General features: G+C 43.2%; 1 protein-coding gene across 2 annotated transcripts in view; it reads left to right on the top strand.

The window, feature by feature from the left end:
• The window catches only part of ITM2C (integral membrane protein 2C), a 188,236-nt gene that overhangs the window by 128,249 nt on the left and 47,517 nt on the right, over positions 1-12,470 (top strand). For both annotated transcript variants that reach the window (XM_069213407.1, XM_069213408.1), the window contains exon 3: positions 11,062-11,250. In XM_069213407.1, the coding sequence (XP_069069508.1) occupies positions 11,062-11,250 (189 nt within the window). The remainder of the gene's footprint in view (positions 1-11,061; positions 11,251-12,470) is intronic.

The raw sequence follows: 12,470 nt of genomic DNA, 5'->3' as shown, positions 1-12,470 counted from the left end.
AAATACCGCTCCGCGGTCGAAAGACCGCTGAGGGTATTTTGGGATTTGCCCTGGGCTGGCGGACGGCCGCCAAAAGGCCGCCCGCCAGCCCAGGGCAAATCAACCTTCCCACGAGGACGGCGGCTCAGAATTGAGCCGGCGTAGTGGGAAGGTGCGACGGGTGCAGTGGCACCCGTCGCGTATTTCAGTGTCTGCATAGAAGACACTGAAATACTTTGTGGGGCCCTCTTACGGGGGCCCCTGCAGTGCCCATGCCATTGGCATGGGCACTGCAGGGGCCCACAGGGGCCCCGCGGTACCCCCTACCGCCATCCTGTTCCTGGCGGGAGACCCGCCAGGAACAGGATGGCGGTAGGGGGTGTCAGAATCCCCATGGCGGCGGAGCGCGCTCCGCCGCCATGGAGGATTCTGCAGGGCAGCGGGAAACCGGCGGGAGACCGCCGGTTTCCCGCATCTGACCGCGGCCGAACCGCCGCGGTCAGAATGCCCTGCGGGGCACCGCCGGTCTGTCGGCGGTGCTCCCGCCGACCCTGGCCCCGGCGGTCTCTGACCGCCGGGGTCAGAATGACCCCCTAAATTCTCTGTAATTAAACAAATCCAGGTAAAGCTCCCTGACCAGACAGATTACTGACTGAGATTGCTAAAATTATAATTGAAGAAACATTTCCCATTTACTTAAGAGTGCTAAAATAAATTGAATTAAATACCATGATACCTAATCCTGCTCTTGTGAAACAATTGCTGTCTTCCTAAAAATAGAAAATTATTTGACAGACTGTAAGTCTTATAGGCCTATCTCTCTTCTGAACTCAGATTCTAAAATATGTGCCAAAATGTTAACCATCAGAATCTATGTATTACTACTTTATCACTGGTTAGGAGCTAGTAGGCAACATAGTTTTATAACAGGCAAAGATGTCACCTCCCACATGAAACTTGTGATAGACTGGATCGATCACATAGGGGCTTCACAGGAGCCTCCAACTATTATGATAAGAGCAGAAAGAAAATTCAATCGCATCTCCTGGGGGTCCCTGTTGGAAGTGCTATCTGTTCCGCTCCTCCATAGCTTCTACGCACATTAATGGAATTAACTCTTTTATAATTCATATCAAACAAATCAACAAAGATGCCTGCTCTTCCAAGCACTGTATGCGTTGTAGATGAAGGTTGATATCAGGAGGATACAGATTCATCTTCCACCCGTGATGAACCTTAACAATCAAATTTCATTTGCTGACTATGCTGATGATGCAGCAATGCCCTTTTCTGATGTTAAGTTAGCTATTAGTATTATCAAGCGGACAGTAAAGAAAATTGGTTTACTTCTGAGGTAATGAACTCAGTAGCACTAAAACACAAATCCCATTTGGATGATTTAAGGGTTACATATTCTGCTTGATTCTTAGTAATTACACTCATTGCTTATATGGATCTTTGTTTTCAGTACTTACGCTCCACTCTATTGATAACTGAAGTAGTAACTAGTGAAGTAGTGACATATGGCTATGTAATTGATCACCTGTATCAATTTGATACAAATGGTAATTCTACCCAAATGTTTTTATTGTACACGCCCACTAGTATTCTGCAGAAATTTGTAAGGAATTAAATTCACCTATTTAACATTTCTTTGCAGCAACAGGACCTCTCTTTGAACACCTAAATCATTAACATTCCCCATCATCAGAGGTCGATTATAACTGCCTGACTGGAGGCTGTATTACTGGGCTAGCAAGGGAGTAGACTAAGATTTCTTAATCACATTGAGTGCAGTCTAGAATGTTGAATGACTATCTTCAATTAAGACCACATAAATTATGTATTTTATAAATTGTGGTTTCAATTTTGTTTTACAAAGTTTTAATTAAGACATTGTCTCATTGGTTTAAAATATAGAAAGAGATCACAATTTTGTATTAGACCATTGACTTCAATTCACGTTTTACTTTTGGAGATAAATATTTCCTAAAATGGCGTGAGTTAGCAATTACTACAATTGTAAATCTGTTTTATGGTCAAACATTAGAATCATTTAATCTGTTACAAGAGGAATTCAGATTATAAAAACATACATTTTTTAAACCTTTCATTAAGAAATGATGGAAGTCTTTCCATTAAATTGTCATTTCTCAGACTTAACATTTGGCTCACCTCAACATTCTATGACAGAGTTTTATGTAGGTTTGAACAGGGCAATCAGATGACTTGGCAAGATGGGCAGATACATAGTCTATACTCATATGTGGAACAATCAATGTAGACCAAATTACCTCTATATTATTTAGGTCTAACAACATCATTACTTCAGGCCTCCTAATAACCCATGTTTACTGTTTCCAGCTTGACCTTTATTTAACCCCCTAAAACTGTTTACATTTTATTATCACATATTTAATATATGTATTACACGGTTTGGTGCTTTTATTGGACAAATACAGCAATATAAGAACCCTTATTTCACATGGGAACAGTAAAATGGGGAAACTAATGAAAGATTGCTGTAAATCTATGATTATGCAGCAGTTGCTGTAGCCGCACAATCACCTAGATCAACTGACCCTCGCCTTTGCCTTTTGTTTTATTAACATTTTTTAAACATTTTTTTTCAAGGAAAATAGATAAAAATTAACTATTCTTATTTCATTAATGCCCATTTTTACTGCACGTTGAAGAACACAACGTTTTCAATCCTATTGTATAAATAATATATAAAATATGTAACAGGTACCAATCGTAATATGGCCCTTTATATATATGTTGCGCAATTGAAGACCTGGGACAATTTTGTGGAGGAAAGTGCAAAAATTGCTTGCCTTCGGACCTTATACTTAGCATAAAGATATGGCAGGGGTGTGTCCTTTCTGATTTTGTGTGCATCTGTCTAGTTGAAAAGACAATGGATCAAATATTGTGAAGCAATATTGACAGGTGGTTTTACAAGCTGTTCTGCTTATATAATGTTTGACCAGAGCTGGCCATCTACTTTTCTTCCTAGTGGCAAATGCTTTGCTACAGCTGATATTTTTCGGCCTGGAAAGGGGTGTGCAGACTGTGTTCTTAAAAATGGACCAGGCCAAAGGGGTAGGCACACAAAACACACTAGTGCATTCCACAAAACTTCCCTTACAAATCATAATTGTCATCCGAAAAATGGTTCCAGAAGGCTATATAATGCAAAACTAAAATTAAAGTATAGGGTATAGGCTTGCAGAAAAAGAACATGGCCTCATGGCCACACTCTAGGCCATGTGCCTCACAGGCAGAGGGAATGGCAAAAGCAGTTAGTAATCTCAGGGCATGGGCAAATGAAGGACTGATAACCGCAACATACAGTCTACAGCACATTATGCACATTAGCTCATGATCAATAAGAAAACTGTTTTTAAGTCATTGTGTGTGCCGCCACATCATGTCTTCTGCAAAAGAGGCTCCCATTTTCTTGATTTAGAAACTCCTACTTCGGCTACCATGCACTTTTCAATCTTCATCTGTCTCATAAAGAATTTAACATTAAGGAAACAAAACAATGGAGATTGCTGCTGTTTCTACGAGGCTGCATCATTCCTCTCAGTACTAGAATCACAATGGACAACTTCAACTCCTGTTGGTTGCATAAAACTCACCTTTGCCCATTAAGACTCCATCTACATTCTCCTAGTTAATGGTTCTTAGGTATTTGCTTCTGATGTTCCAACACTGGGCATCTACCAGCATCTAAATAGTGTGCATAACAAAATATAGCATGGCATAGATGAAGTTTTCACATGCATTAGTGATTTATGACAAATTAATGCACTGAAACCACAGAGAAATGTGCATACATACGTATCACCTGGTTCTCTATTACCATCAGGATTATTAGTTGGGCAATAAGATTTTGAAACAACCCCAGTATATGGGCTAATACGAAACGGTGGCTCCATGATTCATATGATGTCTATTTAATTTAATCTCTATTTAAAAATAGTGTTCCATTCCATTTTCAGCCTCTTCATAAACAACAAATAAACAATCATCAAAATATTATTGGACCATAAATAATGCACTGCTGGAGTAATACCAAGCCCCCCACGAAATCTGTTCAATAGAAATTACCATATATTAAACTCCAAACTATGGGGAATATTTAAGAGCCCCTAGTGCCATTCAAACACCACATTAGCGCCATATTTACAAAGTGGCGCAATGCATGCATTGCGTCACTTTGTAACCCTTTGCGCTACATTATGCCTGGCGCAGGGGGCGTTACCACGTTAGGGGGGCCAAAAAATGGCACCAGGAAATGTTAGAGATTTCCTTTCGCCATTTTTGTCGGCACTTTTAACGCCTGCGAAGAGCAGGTGTTAAAAGGAGACTTCCATTGCTTACAGTGGGCCTCTGGGTGCTTTGCAGGATTAGCGTCCACATTTTTCACGCTAATCCTGCAAAGCGCTGGACTAGCACAAAAAATTCAGACATTAGTCCCCTAACTACTGCCATTGTGTTCCGTATTTTAAATACGGCGCACAGATTGTGGCGTTAGGGCGGCACTAAGGGGTGCAAGAAATGTTGCACTGCACTGTGTGCAGTGCCACTTTTCTTAAGTATGCCCCTATATTCCTAGAAGGATGTCTACAAATAGAAGCATAATTCTGATTTGTGACAATGCTGTATCAGAAGGATATTAGTCAGACTTTGGAATTAGGCTAACAATGTATCCTGTCAAATACCTCAAAACGACCTTATAAAAGTAATTCTTAAACGCCATTTGAGGGGAGACTTGTGGGAAGACAAATTAAAAAAATAACACACTTGTTACATGTATATCACTCTGACCGATTCATAAAGCCTTTTCTCTGATATTTAGGGCCAGATGTAGCATTGTTCCAAATTGCGAGTTGCAATTTGCGAGTCCCAGCGACGCGCAAATTGCAACTCGCAATTTGGAAAGCAGAAAGGTGTCTCAGACACCTTCTGCGAGACGCTATGGGGTTCGCAAAGACCCATCTCATTAATATTCATGAGGTGGGTCGCAATTTGCGACCCCATAGCGATTCTGGGCACTCACGGGGATGGTGGTCTGCTGGAAACAGCAGACCACCATGTCCGTGACTGCTTTTAAATAAAGCAGTTTTTTTTTTTCAAAGTGCAACCCGTTTTCCTTAAAGGAAAACGAGCAGCACTTTTAAAAAAAAGCCAAAACCTTTAGTTTCGGTATTTTTCAGGGCAGGTAGTGGTCCATTGGACCACTGCCTGCTCTGAAAAATTATTTGTAATGCCAGACACAAAGGGGAAGGGGTTCCCTGGCGACCCCTTCCCGTTTGCGACTGGGTTACCATCCACTTCAAGTCAATGGTAACTGCGAGTCCATTTGGGACCGCATTCGCGGCCGCAAATGGAATTACATCGCATTGCGTGTCGCAAATAGGAAGGGAACACCCCTTCCTATTTGCGAGTCGGAAATGCATTTTGCGAGTCGGTTCCGCTAAACCTTTGCTACATCTGTCCCTTAGTGCCTTAATTCTGTTTTAGGAGTGAGTTACTCAGGGGTTTCTGATTCACACTGGTCTTCAACAGGGTTTATATAGATCCCTAGCTAACTACTACATGTACTAATGCCTACACTTTGCACAAGAAAAATGGTTTCCTACATCACTAGGCTGAACACAACCTAACCCTAACTAAGAGCTATCAAATTGTCATGGTCATGACTGTGGAGAAACACTAGTAGATAGTCACTAATTCGTCAAGAGATTGTGTCCATATTTTTACCTCTTCTGCCAACCATTTGCCGTAATTACAAACTGTATGCCTGAGTACATGTAGTTGGAAGATAGAGATCTATATTAACCCCGATAAAAGCCTCTGACCCATGTGAGAATCACTGTAGGCGAAGCATGTTTTTATTCATATGGATATATGAGCCATAGTACTCAAGTCAAGTCAAAGCATTTTTATTCGGCATACATTGACATAAAAGCATGGACTATAAATACACAAATCCGCATAAAACTTTATCAACCTCATTCAGTATAAAAAAACAAGAAATAAAATTTGATACATAGAAGTGGATAAACTGACGATTTAAAAGAGACCTTAGTCATAGTACTCATTAGACATCCGTCTTTAGGGTTTAACCTTTTCTGATGAACCTTTAATAAAAATGCATTTCTTTGGGTACCTTGAGGTAATTGTAATACCTTCTTACACTCTGTATTTCGTCTTGAAGAATTCCCTCAAAAAGAAGGAGGTTCTATCCTAGCAGTACTACTTACCAGGATGGATTAAGGTTACTAACAATGGAGAATACAACAATAGACTGGATGAGGTTTCCATATCCAGAAATGCCTGCTTCATTTGGTAACTCCATAAAGTGGTTACTGCTATACATTGTCACGCTCAAGGGAGGTCATGCAATGATTTCCTTCTTTCCCCTCATTCTCTGTTGAGTGAATTATTTTTTCCTGTACCCTGGAAGATGAATTTATCAAACTCGTCAGTGTAACATCCATTCAGTCCACCACAACTCTTGCGCTATGCTTCTTCCTGCATTTACGTGGTGGGATGTGCCATGCATCTTGTAGGTTTAAGTGGTGTTATATTTTCAGGAGTCCACATGCAGAATACATTTTGTCCTCCATGAGGATATGATGCTTGCATCACAACGATGATTTTTCATCTGTCACAAAACAGCAACATTCACCTCATTTGAGAAATGTTTTTGGGCAAATTGAAAATTCGGGAACATTTGGATATTTATGGTGTCAAAAATAATTTCCAGCTTTTGTCTACAGGGTTTGGAAAATTTACACAAAATGACCAAATGTTTTGTTTCTCTTGTCAGCCTATACCTTCTTTTAGCAATATGTGTGTAGGAGGCTGCCCTGGTTTGTAGTGGGTACCTTGGGTACTTACACCTTATACCAGGTCCAGTTATCCCTTACTAGTGAAATGTAGTAGTGTTCTAGCAGCTTAGGCCAATAGAGGTAGCTGTAGCAGAGCAGCTTAGGCTGAACTAGGAGACATGCAAATCTCCTACAATACCACTATAGTTACACAGTACTTATACACAATAAAAGACAATTCTCAGTGTTACCAAAAATAAAGGTACTTTATTTTAGTGACACAAGGCCAAAATATCTTAGAGGCAATACTCCTTCTGGAGGTAAGTATTATACACTAGACACCCAAATCAGGTAAGTAAGTAGTCATAGGATAGTGCAAACAATAGAAAATACCATAGAGTGGAATAGGAAGAAATAGGCCTGGGGCAACACAAACTATATACTAAGAAAGTGGAATGCAAATCACGAATTTCCCCCTAGGCAAGTGTAGTGTGTAGGGGGTCACTGGGAGTGTAAGAAAACCACAAAGGTGAGTAAAATACCCCACCCCAAAGCCTGGGAAAGTAGGAGTAAAGTACTGCAAGTTGCCTCAGGACACACTACAAGTCATGATTAGAGTTATTGCAAGAACCAAGCAAGACTGCAAGCAACAAATGGTGGATTCCTGGACCTAAAGGCCTGTAAAGAGAGGAGACCAAGTCTAGAAGTCGCAGAAGATTCTACAAAGGACAGGAGCCCCTGCCAACCTAAAAGATGGTGCAAAAGAGAATTCTCCGGTTGGAAGAAGTCTGCAGAAGAGCACCAAAGAAGATGGCTGCGGGTTCCTGCGTGATACAAAGGATGTCCCATGTCGAGATGTTGGATGCAGGTGAGTTGCAGCGCTGGATTCGTCCAACAAGACTTGGTTCAAGCAATGTTGCAGTTTGCATCAAAATGGCTCTGCCTGAACCCAGGAGGGACCTGTGGGCCTCAACTCAGACTGAGGAGGTAGAGGGGGCTCCCAATACTAGAGGAAACCCACAGATGACCAGGCAGCACCCACGGAGGACCTAGGACATGGGGACAAAGAAGATGTAAATTGTGGTTGCTGCAGCACTACAAAAGAAGGTCCCAAGCCACCAGAGAACCACTCAGCGAGTTGAGTGTCGCACAATAGAGTGCTGGGGACCTGGGGCAGGCTGTGCATGAAGGATTCTTGCAAATAGTGCACAGAGACCTCAGGAGGTGAAGATGATGCTGTGCACAAGGGGACTGTCGCAAATGGGGAAGGCAAGCTCTAACCTCCTCCAAATTTGGACAGCTGGACCTTAGGACAGTCTGTGTCAAAGGGGTCCACCACCTGTGTTCCAAGGAGCACCCTCGTCGCCAGGAGAGGAGTCCAAGAGAACCGGTCGTCTTCTTAGAAGGTGCCTGCTGGAGCAGGGAAGTGACTCTGTCACTCCGTGGGAGATTTCTTCAGTCCTTCTAGGGCAGGATGAAGACAGGGAGTCCCCAGAGCATGCACACCGTGGAAACTGTTGCAGTTGCTGGCTGGAGCTGAAATTGCAGAGTTGAAGTAGCCCTTCTGGATACTTTGTCACAGTTACAGTTGCGGTTCCTGGAGCAGTCTGCGGTTGATCTGAGGTCAGAGGATGAAACAGCAGTTGCAGAGGATTCTCGGTGGAAACCTGCAAGCCAAATCTGAAGAGGAACCCACAGGAGAGACCCTAAATAGCCCTGAGAGCGGTATTGGCTACCTAACCAGGTATGCACCTATCAGGAGGGGTCTCTGACATTACCTGCTGGCACTGGCCACTCAGAGGCCTCCAGTGTGTCCCCATGCCTTGGAAAACAAGATGGAGAACACCAGGGACAGACTGGGGGAGCTCTGGGCACCACCCCTGCGGTGGTGATGGACAGGGGAATGGTCACTCCCCTTTCCTTTGTCCAGTTTCGTGCCAGAGCAGGGACTGGGGGTCCCTAAACAGGTGTAGACTGGCTTATGCAAGGAGGACACCATCTGTGCCCTTTAAAGCATTTCCAGAGGCTCTGGGAGGCTACCCTTCCCAAGCCTGCAACACCTAATTCCAAAGGGAGAGGGTGCAACACCCTCCTCCCAAATGAAATGCTTTGTTCTGCCTTCCTTGGACTGAGCTGCTCAGACCCCAGGAGGGCAGAACCCTGTCTGTGAGGGGGCAGCAGCTGTAGCTGCAGTGCCTTCCTCAGAGAGCGCTTTGGCAGTACTGGGTGTCCATGGTGGATCCCCCAGGATGTATGGGATTGGTCCCCCAATAGCAGGTTTGGAATGGGGGGACAATTCCATGATCTTAGACACTTTACATGGCCATATTCAGAGTTACCATTGTGAAGTTACATATAGGTATTGACCTATATGTAGTGCACGCGTGTAATGGTGTCCCCGGACTAACGAAGTCCGGGGAATTGACCCTGGACAGCGTGGGGCTCCTTTGCTAGTGCAAGGGTGCCCTCACACTTAGTAACTTTGCACTTAGCCTTCAGTAAATGAAGGTTAGACATATAGGTGACTTATAAGTTACTTAAGTGCAGTGAAAATGGGCGTGAAATAGTGTGGGCACTATTTCACGCAGGCTGCAGTGGCAGTCCTGTGAAAGGTTTTGTCTGAGCTCCTTATGGTTGGCAAAAGAAATGCTGCAGCCCATAAGGATCTCCTTGAACCCCAATGCCCTTGGTACCTAGGTACCTTATACTAGGGACTTATAAGGGGGGGTCCAGTGTGCCAATTGGAATTGGTAAATGAAATCACTAAACTATAGTGACTAATTTGGAAGCAGAGAGAGCAAAGGCACTGAAGTTCTGATTAGCAGAACTTCAGTGACACGTTTAAGCACTACTGACAACACACACATTAGGCCATAAATTATGAGTACTGGGATCCTGACCATCAGGATCCCAGTGAGACAAGCAAACCATACTGTACCTGTATGAGGTAGAAATTGGGGGTAACATGCCAAGAAAGATGGTACTTTCCTACAATATGTCACTTCTCAGCAGCTTCCGATGTATTTGTTCTGGTACTTTCTATAATGGCAAATGTGTCCCTACATCCTTACCCATTTACCTAATTTAACAAGTACTCCAACATCCGAATTTTTAGAGTGTGTTTCAGGCCTTTGATGAACAAAAGAGGGCACCATTCAGGATTCGTATAGAAAAATACATTAGGATTTCCTCACCCTTAATCGAACATGTCAGATTTCTAAGCGAATTGATGGTGGATTATTCATGTCTGAGCTGTGGTGCAAGAGTTTTTACTGTGACAAGAAAATTAGTATTTTGTCTGATTTCCTGGCCTTTTGTAGTAATTTGGCATCACCAGTAGGATGTGCCTTAAAACGGCTTATCGTTGTATGGTGTGAGCAAATTTGACGCCCTCTTTGTACTACACTGGATGTCGGTCTGTAGAATACAGTCCCAAGACATAACGAGGCATTATTTCTCCACTGATATTCATGATCGTCTGATGTAGTTAATGGAAAATCAAACATTATCTTAAACTTTCCTATTAGTAATGTTGCTTACTGATACTACTGTCACTGGTGAGACATGCTCTAACTTACTGTAATGTAATTGGCAAGAAATTAATTGTTCTAAGTGTCCAACATGATCTTCTACTACTATTACTACTATTACTACTACTACTGCTACTAATAATAATAATAATAATTATAATGTTGAACTGATTTAATATTGTGCTTGTTAATGTAGTATCTTGCTTAGTTCTGTGAGTAAAAGATGTTAATACTATCATACTGTATTGTCTTCACTATATACTAACTTAACCAATTCACATTTTTATTTCCCCACCCCCACTACAGCGTTCAGCATGCGGCAGTGGTTTAGCCTACTTCAAGCCATTGGCAATCTTCACTGTGAGTGACAGCAATCTGCTCTCTCACAAGGAGCACGTCTGCCCTCGAGGTAGTTCCCTTCTGTGCCAGGGACTAGTAGGGCAATTCGTGATTTGTGTACACAAACATATTTTCACTTTTAGCCCATTTTTTATTATTGAAAGGGGCCGGTTGATCCCTCTACAATAAAGTTTTGCAAAGAGATGAGAAAATTAGCATTGACAAAACCAAATGGCTTCTAGCTAACTCCTGAACTATTGACTTCATAATACGTGGTACAAATGTTTCTTGTCCATATTATCTTGAAAAAAACACACAGTACCTTTGACCTTTCCCCTCTGTTTGTTCTGCCTCGTTTTAAACAGATTCCTAGAGAGGGTGTGTTCCACTGCAGTGTTCTATATGAAGATCCTATACATTATCCATTCATGGGAAGGCTGGAGCTGCAGGAGGACGTGAAAATCTACATCGAGGACAACTACGAACAGATCAATGTCCCAGTGCCCCAGTTTGGTGGAAGTAACCCTGCAGACATAATCCACGATTTTCAGAAGGTCAGTGTGAAAATGAAAACGTTTTCCTGACAACAAGTTATTTAAAAAACTGTTTGATATAATTCACTAACAATATTTTATATGTAGTATTATTGAAGTAAGTTGCAGGTGAATACCGCCATGGATTTATATGCTGCAGCACATTTGTGCTATCACCCATCTATGCTTCCATATTGGGTATTTCCTTTGCCCCTGTGACCAATGCCATTTTAAATGTCCATGCCCTGAATATCACACTGCGTGTATTAACATCAAGGCTTAAGCAATGTGTACCTGCACGTTTTTTGCCTCATTTAAAATATTTTTGGACCATAGCCTTCTGATGTGCGACAAACCATTTTTACCAGTTTAGACAATAGTGGAATTGACTTGGAGGTGGGTTCTTAGATGTCTATGTAAGTAGGGTAAAATCAAGAGTTGCAGGGAATTAGTTGTCTAGAGTTTTCTGACATATGTTAGAGATATGCGTTTATTCATCGTGTGCATTTAATGTAGTGTGGCTAAAGGATTTACATACAGAGCAAAGGTTTGGAAACCTTTCTCCAGACATTGATCGCTTATAGCAGAAATCATCATTAGAGAATTGCTAAAGTAGTTGAGCTCCTTTTCGTCGAAATGTAGTAGCATTCTTGAATACCACTATAGAAAATAGGATTGTTGAACTATGGGAGAGAACTCTGGGGGTCATTCTGACCCTGGCGGGCGGCGGTAGCCGCCCGCCAAGCGGGAACCGCCAGAAGACCGTACCGCGGTCAAAAGACCGCGGCGGTCATTCTGGGTTTCCCACTGGGCTGGCGGGCGACCGCCGAAAGTCCGCCCGCCAGCCCAGCGGGAAACACCCTTCCCACGAGGACGCCGGCTCAGAATTGAGCCGGCGGAGTGGGAAGGTGCGACGGGTGCAGTTGCACCCGTTACGAATTTCAGTGTCTGCTAGGCAGACACTGAAATTCTTTTTGGGGCCCTCTTACGGGGGCCCCTGCAGTGCCCATGCCATTGGCGTGGGCACTGCAGGGGCCCCCAGGGGCCCCGCGGCACCCCCTACTGCCATCCTGTTCCCGGCGGGAGAACCGCCGGGAACGGGATGGCGGTAGGGGGTTTCAGAATCCCCATGGTGGCGGAGCGCGCTCAGCCGCCATGGAAGATTCTCAAGGGCAGCGGAAAGTCGGCGGGACACCGCCGACTTTCCGTTTCTGGCCGCGGCTGAACCGCCGCGGTCAGAA

This window comes from Pleurodeles waltl, chromosome 11, assembly GCF_031143425.1.
Source record: "Pleurodeles waltl isolate 20211129_DDA chromosome 11, aPleWal1.hap1.20221129, whole genome shotgun sequence".
Classification (NCBI taxonomy): Eukaryota; Metazoa; Chordata; class Amphibia; order Caudata; family Salamandridae; genus Pleurodeles; species Pleurodeles waltl.
This window is presented reverse-complemented; position numbering and strand designations above follow the sequence as displayed.